The sequence below is a fragment of the Lonchura striata genome, chromosome 24, assembly GCF_046129695.1.
Source record: "Lonchura striata isolate bLonStr1 chromosome 24, bLonStr1.mat, whole genome shotgun sequence".
Lineage (NCBI taxonomy): Eukaryota > Metazoa > Chordata > Aves > Passeriformes > Estrildidae > Lonchura > Lonchura striata.
In genome coordinates, this window is record NC_134626.1 from 5,945,166 (window position 1) to 5,968,200 (window position 23,035).

A 23,035-nucleotide genomic window follows, 5' to 3' on the forward strand; every position below is an offset into this window, starting at 1 on the left:
AGGAGAAAGAAAACCAAATCCACGGAGCAGCAGCAACCTCCTCCCTCCCTTCCCTTGCTCAGGTGCTCGTGGCAGCACCAAGGCTCTGTCCTGGGCAAGAGGAGCAGGTTTGGGATCCACAGGGCACGACAGCTCCAGCCAGGTCCCCCCACGATCCCAGCCCAGGCTGCTGCAGGCAATTAAAATCTGGTTGTACACCCAGAGCAGGTATTTTGCAACCAGGTGAGTCGTTCCCGTGGTGGAAAAGCTTTGCAGGGACACGCACTCCCAGACACCCCCCCAGCCCTGGCAGGGCAGGGAAAGTTTGGCTCTGAGAAATAAAGGCACAGGACACTGGGGCTGGGTGGCTGCTCACATTCTCCTTTATTGTTCACACCACACACCTTCCCCTTGGCACTTCACTGCAGGGATTTGCTTAAAAACCACACACATACCCCCCCCCACAGCTTGGTGAGGCTGTGCCACAACCAGCTGAGAATGGGCATTTTTAAAGATATTTATTTTATTCCCCCCCCCCCCGCCCCTTTATTTTCTTTCATGTGTGGTCAAGTGTCATCACTTCCAAACCAAACAAATACATTTTAAAAAAGATACTATTAAAAAAAAAAAAAACAAACAAGAAAATGACACAAAAAAACAACCCTCCCTGTGGCTTTGGGAATGTGCCAGGAGCTCCCACACCAGCTGCACTCAGAGAAATGCTTTTTTGTGTGTGTTTTCAGTTTTGTTTGAAAAGGACAGTATTTTTCATGTGTATTTTTTTTTAATATACTACAGCCTGAAGTTCAGTGCAATAGATACAACTACAGTGCAGAACTATACAAAAGTCATCCTAACCATGTACAAGCTTTTTTTTTTTCTTAGTTGCTATAGAAACTATAACCTTTTTCTGTACCTTTTGTATGCATTATACAGTGTGAATATACTCCAAGAATATTTACAGTACTTGGCTTGTCAAATCAGAAACGCTATAACTTAAATGTCTACTATTAACAACCATTGAACAAAAATATATATAATATAAATATCTTCCAGTCTATACACAGAGCAGGAAACAGCTGTATCCATGCGGTGCTGGATTTTGGTGAGTCCTGGGATGGGGGTGGTGATGGAGGGGGATGTTGTCGTGTGCGGCTGCCGCTGGCGCTTCACTGTCGGGCAAATATTGCCGAGATTAATCCCAAAATTCAACAAGATCACATCCCCCCCTCTCCCGTTTTTCCCCCTCCCAGCTGGAATTCAGGCGAAAGGAGAGGAGCCTGTGACAATGGATTGACCTTTCCAACCGATCCATCCGGACGGCTCCGTCCTCCGCGCTGCCCCGGGCGGGAGGTCCCCGTCCGCGAGCCCACCGCAGGGCTTGAAATCAAGGAGACTTTAAAAAAATGACTCATTTCCTTGGTAGGTTTTGTTGTTTTTTTAAAAAAAATATTAGTCAATTTATGCGATTTTTTTTTTTTTCCTCTATGATTAGAATGTTAAAAAATAAGTTTCCAGCTTTTTTAAAAACTTCCTCTACGTGATTTTTCCGTTAAATAGCTATCGCGTCGTCGATAAAAAACAGGGAATTGCCCTCCTGCTGGTGGGGGCTGCATGGCTGGGTTTTAAAACGCCTATCGGCTTTGAAATCTTGGACGCGAAACCAACTAAAAAAATTAAATAAAATAAAACTCGTTCCTAGCAGAAAAAAAAAAAAAATAATAATAATAAAATAGGTCAGTCTGTCCCCAGTAAAGCACTGGGGGAGGCTGGAGAAGGGGTGTTGGAGCCAGACCCCCCCCCACTCCCCTCCTGCTTGGGGTCTGTACAAAGTGTTTGGAAAGTCCCCCCGCGCGGGGGGCGGCGGCGCCGGGGTCCAGGTTACACCTGCGAGTCAGCGCCCAGGCTGTGGAACTCGTCCGGGGTCTTGTCGCTCTGGCCGCCCCCGCTCTGCCGGAAGCCCGAGGCAATCTCGTCAAAGGTCCGGCCTTTGGTCTCCGGCACCTTGAAGTAGGTGAAGATGAAGAAGAGCACGAGCAGCACCGTGAAGATGATGAAGACGTAGGAGCCGCAGAGTTGCTGGGATCGAAGGGAAAAGGGGAGGTGAGCACGTGGATGGAGGTCACGGAATCGTGGAGGTGTTGAGGATAGAAAAACCCTCCAAGACTGAGTCCAGCTACCAACCCGGCACTGCCAGGTCCACCCCTAACCCACGCCCCAGGTGCCACATCCACATGTTTTTGAGCACTTCCAGGGATGGTGATTTCATCGCCTCCCTGACCACCCTTTCCATGAAGAAATTTTCTCAATATTCAATCTTAACTTCCCCTGGCACAGCTTGGGGCTGGGTTCTCTCCTCCTGTCCCTGTTTCCTGGGAGCAGAGCACAACCCACCCCCACAGCTGTCCCCTCCTGTCAGGAGCTGTGCAGAGCCAGAAGGTCCCCCCTGAGCCTCCTTTTCTCCAGGCTGAGCCTCCCCAGCAGCTCCTGGTGCTCCAGAGCCTTCCCCAGCTCTGTTCCCATCTCTGGACACAGAGTGATGGGCCATGGTTGAAGGACCAGCTGGTACCACCCTGCCATGGCCATCCAAAACCCAGGTCCTCCTTTCAAGGAACATCTCAAGTTCTGTAAGAAACACTGAGTCAAGATCCTCCTCCAGCCCCAAGTCCTTCTTCCCAAGGGATCTTAACCCAACCAAACCACCTCAGCTTAGGTTTTAGGGCTCAAGAATGTGACCCTGGAATTCAACACTGGATCCAGCAGCAGGATTTGGCACCAAGATCTGACACCAGGGCTCCACCGAGATCTGGTAATGAGATCCAGCACCAGGAACCAGCAACCAGACCCGGGATTTGGATTTGGCAGGAGGATCCAGCAATGGGATCCTGCACTGGAGTCTGGCACGGGGATCCAGCATCAGGATCTAGCTGGACACCGCTTCCATCCCTGATCCAGAACTGGGATCTGGATCCACCCTGAGCCAGCACAGTCTGACAGGCTGGGACTGAGATTCCCCTGGGCTGCTGGGATCCTGTGGGACTCCCAGATCCCCGTGTCCCCAGTCCCACCCCCATCCCCAGCCATCATTACCGCAATGTACTGGAAGCCCATTCCCACAATGAAGTTGGAGGTCCAGTTGGAGAGCCCAGCCACGGCGAAAGCAGCGGGACGGGGGCCTTGGCTGAACAGCTCCGCCACGATGAACCACGGGATGGGGCCCGGGCCGATCTCAAAGAAGGCCACAAACCCAAAGATGGCCACAATGCTGAGGTAGGACATCCAGGGCATTTGGTCCTAGGCCAAGGGAGAGGGAGAAGGTTGGTGCCATGAAGGGGACATGGCACCTGGACACCTCAGCTGGTGCTGGCACAGGAGCCATGAGCTGGAAGCTGGAATTCTAGGAGCTCAGGAGAGATGTGACAATAGAGACTGAGGGCTCAGCCGTCACTTCAAGGAGGAATAAGCCCTTCCTCCTCCCCAACCATCCCTCAACCTCCTCCTCCTCCTCCTCCCAGCCTCTCCAGCACTCACCAGCAGCGTGAGGGCAATGGTCATAAGAATGGCACATCCAGCCATCCCTGCCAGCCCAATGAGGTGCAGGGTCCTGCGTCCGGCTCTCTCCACCACGAAGAGCTGTGAGATGGACATGATCCATCAGCACCTCCCCAGCCTGCAGGAAAGGCCCCTTCTCCCACCTCCCCTTTCCCCCCACCCAGGGGGGCCAGAACTCACCGAGACCACCGTGAAGGCAGTGTTCACCACACCAGAGCCAATGGTGGCATAGACAGGCTGCTCCACCCCCGACTTCTCAAAGATGCTGGTGGAGTAGTAGAAGACCTACAAAGGGCAGGGAGGTGCCACAAGTCAGGTCCTGGAGCTGTAGGTGAACCAAGCTGACCCCTGGCATCCAGAGCCCACCCAGACTGACCGCGTTGATCCCCGAGAGCTGCTGGGAGAGCTGCAGGACGATGGCGATGAGGATGGGCTGGCGGTACATGGGCGAGCGGAACAGCTCCATGATGGTGACCTTCTTCTCCCTCATCATCTGCCGGCTCTCCTCCTTCATCTCCTGCAGGTCACTGCTCACATCCGTCGTGCCTCGCAGCTTCTTGAGGACTGAGAGGGAGAGGTGGGGTCAGGAGATGTCCAGGACCCTCTGGAGCACCAGGATGGGCCCTGCAGAGGGGCCACTCACCACTCTTGGCTTTGTTCTCCTCGTTGCGGTTGATGAGCAGGAACCGGGGGCTCTCGGGGGCGAAGGGCAGGATGATGCACTGCAGCAGGGCAGGAACGAAGATGAAGCCCAGCAGCAGCGGCCAGAGAGAGTCGTTTCCCATGATCAAGTCCAAACCAAACACCTGAGGAGGAGTAGAGGGATTGAGCCACCCATCCCAGCTGGAAAAGTCCTGGTTGGACACAACTCTGCAACTCATGGTGTGCTCCAAGCTGGAACAGCCATTGGAAGGACTCCTGTGCTGCTTCCAGGTGGCCAAGAGATGTTAGTATCCTGATGTTACCCATCCCAAACCTTCAGATTCCACAGCATCCTGCTCCTACTGAGCTCCCAGCTCCACCTGAAAGGTTTTCAGATCCACAGCACCTCATCCTTGCAGGTCCTGAGGAGCGTCAGGATCAAAAGAAGGGGGAACCCCTCCAAAACATTCTCCAGTGCTCACCTGTGCGATGAGGATGCCCAGGACGATGCCAAGCTGGTGGAAGGTCCCCAAGGCCCCCCGCAGCGCAGTAGGGGACACCTCACCCACGTACATGGGCACGAAACCCGTGGTGAGGCCAGAGTAGAGGCCGATGATGAAGCGGCCGAGGATGAGCATCTCAAAGGAGAAAGCCATCTTGGAGAAGCCCATGAGCACAGCTGACACGAAGGCAAGGATGTTGGACATCAGCATGGAGTTGCGTCTGGAGAGGGACGGAGGAGAGGTGAGGAACGCCAGGAGAACCCAAACATCAGCCCTGAGCAGTGTGGAACGCCAGGGCGGGGTGAGGCAGCAGAGCCTCCCCACCACGGGACCCACCAGCTCGGAGCTCACCTCCCAAAGCGGTTGACAAAGAGCCCCACGGAGAAGGAGCCGATCATGCCCCCGACAGAGAAGATGGCAACGGAGAGCGACCAGAGCGTGGTGAGGGTGGCGGGGCTGATGGGCTCCTCGTATCGGTACAGCCACGTGCGGTTGTAGAAGTCCTCGATCACCTGGAAAACCAGGACAGAACCCAGAGCGGGCGTCAGGCCCAGCCCCCGCTCCGGCCGGGCCACCGGAGGGACGGGTCCCCGCGGCCACCGCGGCTCACAAGACAATGCGTCACCGGAGCCGCCGGCCAAGGCTGGGCTCCTGCCCAAGGGAGGGAACCTGCTGGGATACGCGGGGGAAATGCGGCCCGACGGGTTCTGGGCTCGCCCTGCCCGGAGAGAGACGGACGCCAAACTCGCCGGGCAGGCACGGGGAGGTCACGCTGCTCCCCAGGGCAGGGCAGGAGCCAGAGATGCACCGGCCCTGCAGAGGAAGGGGAGGAACACAGGGCAGCTCCCATCCCCTTGGGTACTCGTGGGGTTCTATTTCCAGGTTTTTTCCCCCCAAGACTTCCGTAACACAAGATCTCTGCCGTGGTTCTGCAGGACCTCGATGCCAACACCCAGCACAGGCCTTGGGTTGAAACATCAAGAACTGCCTGGTTTGTGAATTTTAGGTGGTTTTATATCAATTTTGCATCTTTTTCTACACAAAATACATACTTTTTGTATACTTTTGATGTATTTTTAAAGCTAGCCCATCACTGGTAGCTTCACCAAGTTCCTGTCTCTGCCCATGGCTGGGAAAGTGGCCTAAACAACCCTCTAAAGGTTCCTTACAACCCAAATCCTTTATAATACCATCATTTAAGGGTCACCCATCCCCAAACCACCACAGCAAAGGGCTCCATAACACCCCACCAAGCCCAGCTGGAATGAGCAGAAATTCCAGAGATTCCCTGCTTTGCTGGAGCTCAGGTGGCTCCAAGATTTTGCTGCTCTGAATGGCTTCACTCCCAATTCACTGTTTACACCATGGTGCTTTACTTTCCATTTTCCCATCAATCCAAGCCCAAACAGGAGCCCTAGCAGAGACACTGCAAGAAATATACACTGGGCTGGGTACAAATCCCAATTCATTATTTTGCCAAGTTGTTCCTCTTCCAAAGCATGTAAACCATTAGAATTTCTATATTTAAGTGATTTTGTTCACTTCTGTTTCACCCAGGGGTTTGGATGCTTTTCCCTCTTGTACCACTATTCCCAAAATAAATAATTGATTGGATAATTGGAGAAGTCTGGGCTGGCTCAGGCTCTCAGTAGGCCCAGGGAGTATCTGGAAATAACAGCCCCTCCTGGCCCTTCCTCCTGAAAAAAGGGAAGATGCTTTGAAGAACCCAATGGTTTTTTGGGAGAGAAAGAGTTAAAAAATGGGTTTAAAGCGAAAAAGGTGAAGGAAAAAAAAATTGTTTTCCCCTCCTTTTCAGCTGAGTGTTGTGATGCATCCCCACGAATCTCAATACCAGTGCATCCCAAACCTGTGCCCAATGCATCCCCATCCCAACTCTGCATCCCTGTGCATTCTCATCCCGACCCTTCACTCCAGTTTATCCCACTGTATCCCCATCCTGTGCCTCAATGCATCCTGAGGCATTCCTGTCCCAGTCCTGCACCTCCATGCATCCCAGCTGTGCCCCAGTTTATCCCAATGCACCCCATTCCAAGTGCAAAGCATTCCATCTTGCACAGTAATGTGTCCTTATCCCAATGTTTTATGTGTCCCCATCCTTAAAACTGGGTGAGCCCCTGTGTCCAGCACATCCTGCTGCCCAGGAAAACCCTCATCCTACCCCTCCTCATGCTCCCACAGAGGATCCCAAATCCTTCCCCTCAACACTGGTGACTTATCCGGCACCATGTGGCTCCTCCTGGCCTGAGCCCAAGGGATTAATCCCCAAAATCAAGAGGAAAACCGTGGCAACACCCATCATGAGTGTCTGGATTTGCTGGGGGCTGCAGGGTCCCACGGGAAGCACAGAGCTGATTCCTGACCATCCACATCACCCAGAGCAGCCAGCTGGGAGAGATGGAGAGAAATCCTTCAGTGCAGGGAACCAAAGCTCCTCCTGGGACGTGGCTCTGACCAAGGTGGTGAGCACAGCATCCCCTCTTGCCACGCTGCCAGAGCTCAGGGAAGCCAGGGCAGATGCTGGGCAGCAGTTCCTCAGTGCAATCCCAGGGATTTCCCAACTCCAGCAGCTCCAGTGCTGCTCCGTGGCCCATCTCCCAGGCAGCGTGCTCAGGGACATCCCCCGTGTCAGACCAGTGATTGTGAAGGCAAGGAGACACTGGGATATTGCAGGAAGGCTTCAGCAGCACCCTGCAGGCTCTGGGGGAAAGCTGCAGCCAGGAACTGAACATAGAATTTAATACTATGCAATGCAACACCATGAACAAATCCCTGGCTTTTTCCTCTTCCCATACCGAGGGGGCCTGGGGAGTTTTTCCACAGGGTTTTCTATCCCACGAGGAGTTTTCTCAATGCTTGTGGTGACATTCCAGAAGCACTCACTGGGATGGGATTAAACTCTGGCAGCTGGATGCTGCCCCAGTGGGTTGCATTCTTTGGGGTGATGACACTCAGGGACAGCTTTGCTCCCACAGAGCTCAAGCTGTCCCTCCACACCTTATCCCAGCACAGCAAGCACCATCTCAGAACTGGAATTCTGAGCTTATTTTCCAAGTGTTTAACACCTCAAGCAGCCACCAAATCTGGGAAAAGTCATGTTTTGCAGCAGCAGGAGGGTCCTGGCAGTACATGAGAGGAGGAGCCAACACCTCCTGCACTCCATCCCACTTACAGCACTTCCCAGCCAACTCTCTCTCCTCCCAAGACATCGTGCTGGGATGCAAAACCCAGAGCTCTTGGTCAGAGCAGCCACTCGGGGTGACTCAAACCTTTAATTAATTCCCAGACCTTCACTAAGAGCCGAGGTGAAAAGTTCCACCGGCCACACCCAGAGAGCATCCTGCAGGCAACTGCTGGGATTTTTCCCAACAAAAGCGCCAAGCAAGGAGGAAACAAATTCTCCTGGGAAGGCTGGAGCTAAATAACTCCCTCTCAAATCCCATTACAGCCCTAAGCTGCCTAGCGGGATGTACTATTTTAGCCAGGCTGGCAGCAGAGGCTGCTTTGTTTTGGGACACGGGCTGAGGGGGGTGGAATTTTGTGACAGAGGGGATGGAATTTCCCTCTGGAGGGTTCTGGGAGCGCTCACCTTCTGCGGGGCGTTGATGACACCAGTGTTGTATCCGAACTGGAGGGAGCCCAGCACTGCTCCTCCCACAGCCAGCATCAGGCGAGCCGTCATCTGCCAGAAAACAGGGAAAAGGGGTGAAAAGGGGTTAAATCTGGGATTCCCCACAGCCCTGCCTCTCCCACCAGAGTGAGACCAGGCTGCTGCACGGGACACCGGGAAGGCGGCGAGTACAAATATTCAGAATAAAAAGAGAAAACACGCTGGTGTTGGCGCAAAGGGGGGGAAAATAGTGACAAAAATGTCATTTTGGGGGTTGGAAAATCCCATGGTTTGGGGGATTCCAGGAATTCCGGGAGTGGGTCAGAGGTGTTATCAGGGCTCCAAGGGTCCCCTCGGAGGCTCTGTGTGACCACCAGGCTCCGGGCCAGCACCGAGGATGCTCCAGGGAGCCATCAGAGTCTAATTAAGAGTCGCTGAGCAAAACCCTGAGTAGTTGGCAAAGCCTTCCCAGGCCTCTTCTTCCTCCCGCCTGAGCCAGAGCAACAATCAGAGCCTTGTTTGGGAGCAGGGTCAGGGCAGGCCAGTGCTTGGGCCACCTTCGTTAGCGGCCCAATTATCCCAGGCAGGAGATTTTCCCGGCACTAGAACCAGGATCCGACATTCCCACTTAATCAGCTTTGGGATGAGCCACGTGAAATTTATAAAACCCTTCATTTGAGGGGGGTGGGAGGGGTTTTCCCCTAAGTACCAACATGTCACCCCAAGGATGCTCCCAGGGTGTCTTGGATTAATATTCCCAAGGGATCGATATCTCATATTCTGCCTAAATGAGGGGAGGTGACTCCAACTCCCCCCACAAGAAGGATAATTTTTATATTTAAGAACCATTCACCTCTTTTAATAAAGAATGGATTTAGTGCTGCTCCCTGACCTTGCCACTCCGGCCACCGCCTCCCTCCGCGTGAAAGTTCCCAGGGGAAAAGCAGAGGGAACGAAGCCAGGCCCGTTAATGAAGCTCATTAATTAGGCTTGGCCCCAACACAACTAATCAGGGAGGTTTTGGCACTTGGATTTGGTCGGTGCTTCGAGGAGAAAACACCTCCTCGGTGTTTGGGAGGGTACAAACAATCTGGGAAGTTGACGGTGTCCCAAAACAAGAAAACACAGAAAAAGCCCCAAAAATCCCACAATTCTAACTGGGACCTTATCCATCCCCCAAAAACCTAGGATGGAAATGCTAAAAACACCTGTTGCTTGGGGAAACCTTATTACAAATGAGAGATTTGGGGGATTTAAGTGGGTTTGGAGGGCATTAGAAGGTTTGGGGATGAATTTCCTTTGTTTTTGGGTGATCACCCTGATGCGTTTGTGCCCTAATTTTGCCTTTTCCTGGCTAAAGGGCACCCCAGGAGCTGCCAGGCGCTCCCCTAGGTAGGGCAAGCTCAGGTGAGTCATGCCTCCAGGGATGGGGATGCAGCAGCCAGATGAACTTTGCTCCAGGAAGGTGAGAGGTAACAACAGCTTGATGTACCCACACCAGCCACTACCAAAAAAAAAAAAAAAAAAATTTTTAAAACAACGTCTCAAAACTCATTCTTCAGCGTTAACATTTGGAAGAAAGGAACTTTTCACTTTTCACAGCTACTAAAAAAAAAAAAATTATTAAATTCCAGCAGAAAAACCTCTTGTGTTTTCATTAAATTCCAGCAGTTTGGAGGTATGAGATGGGTAAAATGGCAGGAAGATTGGTTTTTTGGGAGGCTCAACCCGAGGAGGGTCAGGGTGAGTCAGCTCCTCTGCTTCCTTCCCAGCCCAAACACGCTGCCCGGCTCCGATCCGGGAGCCTTTCGGCTTGAACTTCGCCATTAAAGGCAACTCTGGGGGGGGGAAATAATTAAATAAAGGGAAAAGTCGATTTTTAAGGACAGCTTTGCCCAGGCAGCTCCTGCCAAATCCCACGTGGGGCTGTGGGGAGATTTTTTTTAACCCCTTGCAGGATAAAGCATCTTTATCGGGAATTTTGGGACAAATTCCTTCTTATTTCCATAAAACAAACTTATTGAAGCTTGGCTAGACCCCAAACTCCTGGTTTTATCCCTAATAATTCCTCTATGTTATAGGAAAGACAAGCTTTTAATAAATTTACACTATTTGTTTTCTTTTTAGCTGCTTCCTGCTTCCTCCCCAGCTCCAACACGGAAGCCAGGACACTCCGAGGAGGATCCAGAGGGGGACAGGGCCCCCCCAAACCTGCTGCCTTCGGCTTTACAACTTTATATTTAACCCTTTTGGTGCTTTTTTATCCTCCAGCCTGGAAGGACTTTGGGATACAGCCCACTCCATGGATCAAGGGAATGAATAATCCCTTTAAAAGCAAAACAGTAATATTCAAATATTAATATAAAGATATTGATAGAGTGGCCCAGCAGGGAATTCCAACTTTTTCACTCCAGCACGGAGGATTTTGGGATGCTGCTGCCTCAAGAAAAACAAGGAAATCATAATTCCTTCTAAATAATATTTTTTAAAGTGTCCCAGAAGGGAATTTCAACTTCTTTTACTCCAGTGCAGGAGGATTTGGGCAATTTTGGGATGCTGATTGTTTCATGGATCCAGTGTATTAATTATTTCTCTAAAAGCAAATTAGCAATAACATAAAAAAAAAAACAGAGGTCCCAGGAGGACATCCCGGGTTTTTTTTTCACTCCAGCATGGAGAATTTTGGGATGCTGTCTGTCCCATGGAGCAAGAAAAATTAAAAATCCAAATGACAGTTAAAAAGGGGGTCTCAGGAGGGAATTTATGGGAAAATCCACATGACAAAGACACCACTAAAAAGACCCACGAGGGTTTAAACGAGGATTTAAGGAGCCGGGGATGGAAGAGGGGCTGTGGGCAGCCCCTTGCTCCCCATTTGCACATTCCCGGGAGCAAGGGCACATGGATAACACAGCTGCAGCCCCCTCCCCACCCGGGAAAAGCTCCCACCGCCACCAAAAACCAGGAAAAATCCACCCCAAAGCCTAGGAGGGGATTTAAAGGCAGAGCGTTTGGGGGTCACACCAGCACCGTGGGATCTGGGCTGGGGGAGAGAACGGGCGAGGGGAGGGCAAGGAGCATCGGAGCGGCGGAATTTGGTTTTTTTATTTATTTTGCTTCCCTACTTAAAGGTCACCCGGGGACGGCGACACAATCCCGGCGAGTTGTGCAACCGCGACCAAGCACGGGAGACGTTTTTGCATGGAACGAGCTGGAAAAAAACACACGGAATGTGCCACGCACAGCCACACGTCCTGCGTTAATAATATTAATTATTAAATCCAAAGGGGGCTGGGGAGGGGAGTTTGTCCCCCACCTCCCGACCGCCAGCTGGTTCCACGAAAAATACATTTATTTTGTTTCTCCATGCAAAACACACTCTGGGTGGAAGCGTCACCCATCAGCGCTCGGCAAATCATCCCTGCAATTAATTACCTCGACCAAAAAAATTAATAATTTCTAACCCAAATCCATCCAAGGCGGGGAGGGGGTCGCAGAGCTGGGGAAGCAGCGGGAAGGCGATTCCGGCTCGGGAAGCCGGGAGTTAATGCGTCGCATTTCTTGGGTATGAGAGCAAATTTGCCTTTTAATTCCTGCCCCCATCGCCGCGCTGCCGGCCGGCACGTTCCCAATCCCACCCCTCATCCCGGGAAACCGGAGCAGAATGCACAGGGCATATAGATACAGACCCTTAAATTTAAAGAAAAATCTGTATTTCGTGCGGGAGGACAGGGGAGAGTTTTCCAGGGGGGGGAAATACCAAGAGGGATCGTGGCATCTTTAATTAGGATAAAAATCACGGTTTTTTGGGTTAATTACACTTCGTGCCGCCACGCAGCCAATTTCCTAACACATTCCTTCATCCCCCCCCCAAAAAAATCCCAAAAGCAGTTGGATTTATCCCAACCATTCCTAGATTGGGACGGGAATATTTTGGTGGCTGGGACGAAGCAAATGGGGGTCGATGTCAGTGACCTGATAGAATTAACCAGCGGGATCGTTCAGGGCTTTTATTTTACCCCCTAAATTAAATGCAAATGAATTAATTTGGGATGGGGAGGGTGCTGCGGGATCCCGGCAGCGCTCGGAGCATTGAATGCTCCCGAGTTTGGGATAAATCGGCAGGAATTGGGTCAGAAGCTCCGGGCGGGACGAGCCCGGCCGAGCCGCGGGGACCGGGGGGGGTCCCCCTAAAGCCCCCTCAGCCTTTGCCGGGCTCTGGGGCCAAACCCCGGCTCCCAGAACGGGGTTAAAAGGGACATGATCGGGTCGGGCAGCAGGGGGAACGGGCAGCCCGCGGGCGGGCGGCGGGCGCTCTCCGGGGAGGGCTGCGGGTGCAGAACGGCGGGGCGGCGCGGGGCAGGGCGGCGGGGCGCGGGCTCACCTTGCTGCCGGTGTCCATGGCGGGGCCGTGAGGGCGGCGGGCCCGGAGCGCGGCGCGGGGCGCGGAGCGGAGCGGGGCGGAGGCGCGGCCGCCGCCCGGGCATTGGAGCCGCTTAAGAGCGCGGGCGGGGGCGGCGCGAGGCGCCGCGCGCCCATTGGCCGGCGCCGGCCGGGGGGGCGGGGCCTCGGCGGCGCTCGCGGCAGGGGGCGGGGCCTCGGGGGAGCGCGCCCCCCCCCGCGCGGGTGGGGAGGGGGGGGGGGCGTGGGAGGGGGCGCGCGCGGGGGGCGGCGGCGCGTGCGGGGCTGCACGTGGGCGGGGGGGGAGGGGAGGGGAGGGGAGGGGGTCCGGGAGTGTCCGTGTGTCCGTCCGTGTGTCTGTCCGTGTGTCCGTGTGTCTGTCCGTGTGTCCGTGTGTCTGCCCGTGTGTCTGTCCGTGTGTCTGTCCGTGTGTCCGTGTGTCCGTGTGTCCGTCCGTGTGTCTGCCCCTGTGTCTGTCCGTGTGTCCGTGTGTCCGTGTGTCCGCCCGTGTGTCTGTCCGTGTGTCCGTGTGTCCGTCCGTGTGTCCGTGTGTCCGTCCGTGTGTCCGTCCGTGTGTCTGTCCGTGTGTCCGGCCGTGTGTCCGTGTGTCCGTCTGTCCGTGTGTCCGTGTGTCCGTCCGTGTGTCCGTGTGTCCGTGTGTCTGTCCGTGTGTCCGTGTGTCCATCCATATGTATGAGTGTGTCCACCCGTGTGTCCGTGTGTCCCTCCGTGTGTCCGTGTGTCCGTGTGTCTGCCCCTGTGTCTGTCCGTGTGTCCGTGTGTCCGTCCGTGTGTCTGTCCCTGTGTCCGTGTGTCCGTCCGTGTGTCCATCCGTGTGTGTCTGTGTGTCCGTCTGAGTGTCTGTGACAGAGTGTCCCTGTGTCCATCTGTGTGTCTGTGTGTCCATCCATGTGTCTGTGAGAAAGTGTCCGTGTGTCCATCCGTGTGTCCATGTGTGTGTGTCCGTCTGTGTGTCCGTCTGTGTGTCTGTGTGTGAGAGTGAGTGTCCGTGTGTCCGTGTGTCTGTCTGTGTCTGTCCGTGTGTCCATGTCAGTGTGTCTGTGTGTGAGAGAGAGTGAGAGTGTCCATGTGTCTGTGCTTCTGTCTGTGTCCGTGTGTCTGTCTGTGTGTCCGTCTGTGTGTCTGTGTGTGAGAGTGAGTGTCTGTGTGTCCATGTGTCTGTCTGTGTCTGTCCGTGTGTCTGTATGTGTGTCTGTGTGTCCATGTGTCTGTCTGTGTCTGTCCGTGTGTCCATGTGTCTGTGTGTGAGAGTGAGTGTCCGTGTGTCCATGTCCGTGTGTCTGTGTGTGAGAGAGAGAGAGAGAGAGTGAGTGTCCATGTGTCTGTGTGTCTGTCTGTGTCCGTGTCTGTCTGTCTTTGTGTCTGTCTGTGGGAGAGTGAGTGTCCGTGTGTCTGTCCCTGTGTCCATGTGTCTCTGCCTCTGTCTCGGTGCCTGTGGCTGTGTGTCTGTCTGTGTGAGACAGTGAAAGAATGTCCGTGCGTCTGTCCCTGTGTGTGTCTGTCTGTGTGAGACAGTGTCCGTGTGTCCGTCTGTGTGTCTGTGTGAGACAGTGAGTGCCAGGAGTGTGACAGTGTCTGTGTGTGTGTGTGTCTGTGTCTGTGTGTCTGTCCCTGTCTGTCTGTGCATCTGTGTGTCTGTCTGTGTGTCTGTGTGTCTGTCTGTGTGTGAGTGTCCATGTGGCTGTGTGTGAGTGTCCGTGTGTCTGTCTGTGTGTCTGTCTCTGTGTGAGAGTGTGAGAATGGCCATGTGTGTGTGTCCATGTCTGTGTGAGTGTGTGTGTATGAGTGTCCCTGTCTGTGTGTCTGTCTGTGTGTCATTGTGCCTGTGTCTGTGTGTGTAAGAGTCTGTGTCTATGTGTGTGTGTGTGTCACCGTGCACACACACGTGTGTGTCTGTGTGCGTGTCACCGTGCACACACGTGTGAGTGAGTGTACAAGCACAGGCCCACGTGCAGCTGCACGTATGGGGGGTGGCTGTCACTGTGAGAGTGTCAGTGCAGGTGTGTGAGTGTGAGTGCAGGTGTGTGTGAGTGTGTCAGTGCAGGTGTGTGAGTGTGCACAGCTCTGTGTATGAGTGTGAGTGCAGGTGTGTGTGAGTGTGTCAGTGCAGGTGTGTGAGTGTGCACAGCTCTGTGTGTGTGAGTGTGAGTGCAGCTGTGTGTGTGTGCTCACCTCTGTGTGTAACTGTGTGCCAATATTTTTGCGTGTCACTGCGTGTGCACAGCATGATTGGCGTGTGCTGCAGTGTGTGCGTGTGCACGTGAGTGTGCAATTATTAATGACAATAATTAATCATTAATGATAATAAGTGGATGATGGCCGCTCCTGTGGCTTCATTTACATCTCTGTGGCTCTGTGCGTGTTGCAGGGGTTTGCACACCTGAGTGTGCAGTGGGAGTGTCTGTGTGCACACGAGTGTGCAAGGGCTGCATGGCTGTACATGTGTGCACCAGTGAGTGCACACCTACATGTGGCCGGCTCTGCCACCTCCACTCAAAACTCCAATTTTCCCCTCAAATTCATATTAAAAATTCCTTTAAAGTCACTAAAATCCTAAAAACTGGATGGAAAATGCAATTCCCCTTGTCGTTCCTGCAAACAAAAGAAAAGCATCGTGAAAATGTTGGGCAAAGCAACCAAAAAGATTTTTAAAAGTCTCCAAAATGAAAAAAAATGCACAAAAAGTACACAAAAATTGAAGAAAATGGGGAAAAACTTAAAAAAAAAAAAAAAAAAAAAAAAAAGGAAAAATAAAGCACAGGAATGTACAAAAAAGTTTAAAAGCTGAAAAGAAAAGACACCAAAAAAGCAAATCTCAAAAACACCAGAAAAGCAAAACCGGAAATCACACTAAAAAAAAATCAAGAAAAACCAACATAAATATTAATTTTTTTTCCTAAAGTTGCCGGGTTTTGCCCCAAATTTGGCCATTCCAGGCAATTCCTCACCTGTGAATTCCACTGGATCCAGCCCAGCCCCTTTTGCCCCTTTTTGCCCATCCCGGGGGGTCCGGAGGGGTTTGGGGTTTTTTGGGGTTTTTTGGGGTTTTTTGGGGTTTTTTGGGGTTTCGCCGACTTGGCGCCACGGGAATGCTGATGGAGGCAAACGGGATAATCCCGGCGGGGCCGAGGGGCTGGAGGGGATTTAGGGGGATTTGCTGTCGGGAAAAGGGTTAAAATAACACCGGGGGGAGGCCGGGGGCACCGGGATGGGCTCAGCCATGCCCAGGATGCAGATTTTGGATTTTGTGGGGATCCAGGGCACAAGGGGGGGTTCAGGGCATCCACCTGTGTCAGAATCCGAGATATTGATGATTCTGAGATTGTAAAAAGTCTCTGTTTTTCTGCCCCGCTGCCAAAGAAGAAATCATAATTAATCTGTGCTGGTTCCAAGGTTTTTTATTCTGTTTATCTCTCACATGTTCTGCTGCCCTGCCCAGCTCTGTCCTGCAGGGCAGCGTGTGGGGCTCTGCCCTCAGTGGGATGTGACAAACATTAAATACCAGAAACTCCCTGGGCTGCATTTACAAGAACGTGCCAATATCTGTCACCTACGTTGGACAGTGTGTCCCCAGCCTGAACCAACAGAAAAATGCCAACACCACAGTGAGACATGGAGGGCATGAAGAAGGAGAAAAAGGACAAGACACACCCAGTTTCCTCCAGCTTGTCCCCTTTGGATCCTAAAATTTACTTTTGCACCCGTGCCACACTTAATTATTACTGATATCAAACACTCAGAGCTGGTAATTCATCCTGTAAGATTGAAAACTCTTTTCCATGGACAGAGATCACAGCCAGTGTCTCTGGGGCTCTGTCCAGGGGGTTCCTGACCCCTGCCAGGGTCCCAGGGCAGCCAGAGGGAAGCTCTGCATTCCCACCCCACTGTGGCCAGGACAGGTCACGGGTGGGATCAGCTGCTCCGTGGGCCTGAAATTCTGGTGGAGACCCACAGGGATGAGCTCAGGGAGGACAGGGACAAAGGGATGGGATCAGCTTCTCCATGGATGGGCTTGTGTGGAGAACAGGAGCAAAGGGATGGGCTCAGCTCTCCATCCTCACCCCCTTCCCCACCAGAGATTTCACCTTTGAGGCCCCCAGCACGGCCCCAAAAACTCCCAACCCCAGCAGGGGAGGAAATCCAGGATCCCGATCCCTGACCCTCATCCCGACCCAGTGCCACCCTCGGGGGCATCAGGGACACGCAAATCCTGGTGACACCCGGGATTTGAGGATTTGGACACAGCTCCCTTTTGTTCAGGCAAAGTTCAAGCTGGAATCACCTTTCCAGGGATGTTTTTTGGGGAAATAAAGCTGGCCTCGCAGGATGGATCATGGGAGAGAATTTGGTTTTGCTGGGACTTGATGCTGCAAGACAAAAGTCCTGGGTTATCCCTTAGAATATGGGGAAACCAAAGAATTTGTCTTGGGATGGAGTTAATCCACTACAGGGAGGATTTATCTCAATATTCCCAGTGTTCTCCAGCATGTTTGAACCTCAAGAAACTTTAAAATATTTCCTTGAACCAAAAAATTGGTGTTTATGCTTTTAAAGACCAGCCAAAAATCCCCCCAAAATAATGGGATTTCCAGAGCTCCACCATCCCAATTCTTTCAAATCCCCAAAAAATTACAGAAAAAAAGGGCTGGGCAGAGCCAGGGTTGGGTCACCTCAGCCCAGGTGACAAAGTGAGGATAAAGTCCATCCGGAAATAGGATTTGTCATAAAGTTGGGTTGGGTAACATCGACACAATTTCCAAAGGGATTTCAGCCTAACTTAAAAATGCCCTGGCTTGGCTTTTCCATTGGGATTTTGAGCTGCTCCCAGAAGATTTTTTGGCTCCAGATGCTCTTGGAGCCTGCTGGTCCAGCTCTAGGGATGCGACAGAGCTCCTGAATATCCGTAATATTTGGATTTAACAGCCGAAGCTCCTTGGATTTCACCTTTTATCCTTAAACCTGGATTAGTTCAACCCCAGGATCAGTAAAAGTGGGATGAAAGCGCATTAAACCCTCCAGTCCTTGGGTGAGAGTGGAATGGAGAAAAGCTCCATGTCTGCAAAAAGCAGGAACACTGATCCAAATAAAACCAATTATTATCATTTAATGTATTCCAATCAATAAATAAAATGTTTTCCAGCCCAGGCAGCGACTTCATTGTCCTAAACTGACCTGGTTTTGTTGGTTTTTCACTCAACAAACGCAATAAAGATGGGAAAACAAAGGGAATTTCTGCTTTATCCATGAAAAAGGGGAAAGTTACCGCCCAGTGCTGGCTCTTCCAAAGGTGGGCTTTCCCTTTCATGCCTTATTTGCCGTTTTTAGGACGCCACAACACGGATGAAAACATGGGGAGAAAAGAGGTCGGGCTAAAAATAACCAGGTGAGTCACGGGAGGCACGAGGAGCGCTGTGCCAGCGGAGCCAGCGCCGAAATCCACGCGAGGAGAGGAGGGAAAAATCCCCATTCCCTTCGGCGCCACACGCTCATGCATGAGGATTCCCAGTCCTTCTCCAAGAAGGAAAAAAAAAGGGAGATATATGGTTTGGTTTTTTGGGGTTTGGGGGTGGTTTTTTTTGTTTTTTCTTTCTTTTTATTTTTGGTTGGTTGGTTGTTTTGGTTTTTTTTTTTTTAATCCCACTTTTCACTTTCCATAAAACTGCCTTGGATTTCCCAACGAACCCCTAAAACAGCCAAAACAGCAGAAAAAAGGGATTTCCCCTCCTCTTCCATGATATTATGATGAATTAATTCTAATTTGCCAATGATTTTCCCCTTGGGGATCTATTTCTGAAGTCAAAGGCTGGTAATGACAATAATTAATCATTAATGATAATAAATGGATAATGGCCTCTCCTGTGGCTTCATTTACAGAGACGTTCCTTTTTTCTTTTTCATTTTTGATTAATTATTCGATTTTATTTCATCCCATTGCAGTGATGCACAGGATGCCAGGGGGGAACTTCTTTGGGAGAGCTGCTGAGGTTTTGGGATCCAGGCACTGGGATTTTCTCCACCTGGCGAGGAAAAGGGAGAAAAAAAGGTGGAATGTGGAGAAAAAATATAGATGGATTACAAAGAAAAAGGGAGGAATAGAGAGGAAATTGGTGGAATAGGGAGAAAACACAGAAGAAAAGGGAGGAAAAAGGTAGAATGGTGAGAAAAAAATGGGACAGGGAGGAAAAAAGATGTGGAATAGGGAGAAGAGGTGGAACACAAACTTTTAAAAAAAGGTAGAATGGAAGGAAAATAAGAATGGAATGAAGAAAATAAGTGGAATAGGGAGAAAAAAGTGGAAAAGGGAGAAAATGGGTGGAACAGAGTGAAAAAAGGGTGGAACTGGGAGAAAAAATGGGAGGATTAGAGACAAAAATGGGTGGAACAGTGTAAAAAAAAAAAAGGTGGGACTGAGAAAAAAATGTTTGGATCAGAGAGAATAAAGGTGTAATAAGGAGGGAAAAAAAGGTGTAATAGGGAGAAAATGGGTGTAACACGGTGAAAATAGCTTGGAAGATAAAGAAAAAAGGTGGGGAAAATTAGTGGATTAGCGGGAAAAAAAGGCGGAATTAGGCCGATTTTCCTGTTTCTGCCACTCCCGGCACATTCCCAAGGTCCCAGCCCTGGCCCGAGGTCGGGCCGTGGAAATCCTGCAGGGGGACAGGGGGGTGCCAGAACCCCCGGGACCCCAAAGGAGCATCTGCCCCTCTCCGGCATCACCATCCCGCTGGGAATGCACCAAATTGTGGGAATGCACCCAAATTGTGGGAATCCACCCAAAATGTGGGAATGCACCCAAATTGTGGGAATCCTGGCTTCCCTCTGGCTGCCCTGGGACCCTGGCAGGGGTCAGGAACCCCCCTGGACAGAGCCCCCAGAGACACTGGCTGTGATCTCTGGCCATGGAAAAGAGTTTTCAATCTTACAGGATGAATTACAAGCTCTGAGTGTTTGATATCAGTAATAATTAAGTGTGGCACGGGTGCAAAAGTAAAATTTTAGGATTCTAGATGAGGGGTCCAAAGGGGACAAGCTGGAGGAAATTGGGTGTGCCTTGTCCTTTTTCTCCTTCTTCATGCCCTCCATGTCTCACTGTGGTGTTGGCATTTTTCTGTTGGTTCAGGGGGGACACACTGTCCAACGTAGGTGACAGATATTGGCACGTTATTGTAAATGCAGCCCAGGGAGTTTCTGGTATTTAATGTTTGTCACATCCCACTGAGGGCAGAGCCCCACACGCTGCCCTGCAGGACAGAGCTGGGCAGGGCAGCAGAACATGTGAGAGATCAACAGAATAAACAACCTGGAAACCAGCACAGACCAATTCTGGCTTCTGCTTTGGCAGTGGGGCTGACAGACAGAGACTTTTACAATCTCAGAATCATCAATAGCTCAGATTCCGACACCAAACCTGCTCAGATTTAGGAATTTTCCAGGTGTAGGGAGGATTTTACAGCACCTCATCAGAGCATCCCAGAGAGAAATAAATCCAGCTTGCTCCCAGAATGATGGATTTCTTTACAAGAGGATTTTGGTCTTCCCATTCCATATTCCCTGCCAGGTTTAGAAAACCCCTAAATCCTGATTTTTCCACTCAAAATAGCCCGATTTGCCAAATGTAAAGTATTCTGACAACCCTGGAGCTGCCGGCACGGAGGGATCCTCCTTCCTCCCCTTGGCATCCCTGGAATGCCCGAGCATCCTCGGGGAGCCTGGAAAAGAGCCGGCGGCGGAATTTGGGGATGAATTTTAGGGCATTTGGAGTTGTAAATGTTGGGTTTGAGGGTGGGAGCAGGTGCTGGCCGGAGGGTACGGGCTGAAACGTTCCACTCATCCCACCGTGGATGGAGGAGATCCCATCTTTTGGGATGGTCTATTTTCAATTAATTAATTTAATAACGATATTCCTCTTGCTGCACAAGGTACATTTTACCCTCTGGGCCCACCAATAGCGTGTGGGTGCAGGTGACTTTGGCATCCCAAGCTGGGAAACACTAGGAAGGGAATGAAAAGCTCCAAAATCCTATTTTTTTTTTTCCATTAAAAGTCCCTTGGGCTGCAGACAAGATGGGTTTTGCCTCCCCATCCCTTTGGTCGGAGTTCTGGGAATGGGTCGGAGCAGGCTCCATGGGCAATTCCCGCCCCGCAGGAAGGAGGATTAATCCCCATTACCTAATTAACTGCCTGAATAATAACGAGTCAGGTATTTGTGTGTCATCAGCCCTCGGCTGCAGGGACATGTCGGAGACAGCGGCTCAGCAAATCCAGGAGCTAAAAATTCCTCCGATCCCCATTTTCCCAGGATGCTGCAGCTCAACTTTTTTGGGATCATTGTCCTTCTAAGGTGATGCGGTTTTATTCGGGGGATATCGTAATCCCAGGAAAATGAAATTCAAATTTGTTGTTCTCCCAGGATGACACAAGTTGATTTTTGGGGGATAGCACTCTCCCAGGATGACAAGATTTGGTTTTTGTGGGGCTTCCCATCCTCCCAGAATGATACAACTTGGTTTTTTTGAGGAATATTGCCCTCCTTATGTGATGTAATTTAAATTTGTGTGGGCAATATGAATTTTTGGGGAGTGTCACTCTCCCAACACCTGGAAATTTGAACTCTGAGTAGGTCATAACCCACCCAGGACAACACAATTTGAAAATTTGGAGGGATAACACCCAGACAGGCTTATAGAATTTGATTTAGGGGGGTCATTATCCTCCCAGGATAATGCAATTCCATTTTTGGGGGGCATCACCCATCCAGGATAATGGAATTCGAATTTTGGGGGATTATCATTCATTCCAGGACTATGCAAATTTATCTGTGGGCGAGGAGGGAGCAACGTTAACCTCCCAGGGGGATGAACTTGGATTTTTGCAGGGATATAGCCCAGCCAGGACACTCCACTGGGATTTCTGGGGGGGTTATCACCCTCCCACGATGGTGAAAATTAATTTTTGGGGAGTCTAGTGGATTCCCAGGACAGTGTGATTCACTTTTTTGGGGATCATTATCCTCCCAGGATGATGAAATTGGATATTTTGGGAATAGCAGCCATCCAAGACAATGCAACTCGATTTTTGTGAGTTTCTCCCAACTCCTCTTCACCTTCTCCAGCTTCACCCGCCCTCTCCATAACCCCATTCCCCAAAGTCGTGATTCAGCAACTCCCAAAAAAACCCAGGAGGCAGATGACATACTCCTTTCCAAGTGGGAGAAGAAGAAAAGCCACGGGCATGGCTTGCATCCAAAAAAATCTCCAAACTTCCCCAAAAATATCTCACAAATAATCTGGAATAAAAGGTTAGAACATTAGTAGTAGTAGTAGTAGTAGTAGTAGTAGTGGTTTTAGTATTAGTATTAGTAGTATTAGTATTAGTATTAGTATTATTATATTTTATTGTATTGTATTTTTTTTTTAATTTTTTTATTGCTGGTTTCGCTGTTGCTGTCACTGTTGTTGCTGTCAGCATCAGCACAGCTCTTACAACCCTTTCCTCGTGGATTTGGGGATATTCTCCCTATTTTTTGGGGTGACACAAAGCCGTTAGATAAAAGTGATGGAAAATATTCCCAAACACTCTGCCCTGGGTGGATTTTCCGGCGGTGCTGGGTCACCATCCCCCTGCTTCTCCCAATTAAAAGAATTAAGGGAAGGAAATTGGAAATGCGGCTCCTGCTGCCCCTCGTCAGGAGCAATTAAATCCCGTGGGTTAATGAGCAGGATTTAATTAGGGAAAGGGAAAGGCTCCACTCATTAGATGGAAGTGGAGACAACAGAGTGGGGGGCTCAGACCCCCCAGAATCGGGGGATGATGGGGGGGTCTGGCCGTGGAAAAGGGGGATCAATGCTGCTTGCCATGAAATTCCCAAATTTGGGGTTTTTTTTCCCGGCTGGATTTGGCCAAGGAGATGCCAAGAGACATTTTGTGCCACATCCTGGTGTTCTCCAGGATTTTAAAGCCCAAATTGGAGGCTCAGATGAGTCTGGAATTCCCTGGTGGCCAAAGTGGCTCTGGTGTTTCTCCAGGTGGGTTTTCCTCCCCCGTTCCCAGGGATGGAAATGGGATGGGAGCAGGAAAAAGCCCTGGGGATGTGCTAAAGGGTGGCCAGCTCCACCCCAAATATCCCCTAGCTCACAACTTTTAACCCATAAACCAAAATTTAGAATTAAACACAAGATTTCATCCGAAACCTTAGAAAATACTTCCAAACTTAAGGGCTAAAAGGGAAAATGTAGGTTTATAGTTTAAAGCAGAGATACGTTGAGCTAAATAAAAGAAAGTTTAAAGTTTTGGAGTTTAAAATATAGGG

General features: G+C 50.9%; 1 protein-coding gene across 1 annotated transcript; it reads right to left on the bottom strand.

Annotated features, from left to right (window-relative positions):
- Window positions 1-344: 344 nt before the first annotated feature.
- Window positions 345-12,772, bottom strand: SLC2A1 (solute carrier family 2 member 1). The gene is made up of 10 exons (XM_021537847.2): window positions 12,689-12,772; window positions 8,284-8,376; window positions 5,028-5,188; window positions 4,656-4,896; window positions 4,175-4,337; window positions 3,908-4,095; window positions 3,712-3,816; window positions 3,511-3,612; window positions 3,070-3,273; window positions 345-2,058 (listed from the first exon to the last, which is right to left on the bottom strand). Exons 1-10 carry the CDS (start codon window positions 12,704-12,706, stop codon window positions 1,861-1,863), a joined length of 1,473 nt encoding a protein of 490 aa, XP_021393522.1. The 5' UTR covers window positions 12,707-12,772; the 3' UTR covers window positions 345-1,860.
- Between the last annotated feature and the right edge of the window lie 10,263 nt (window positions 12,773-23,035).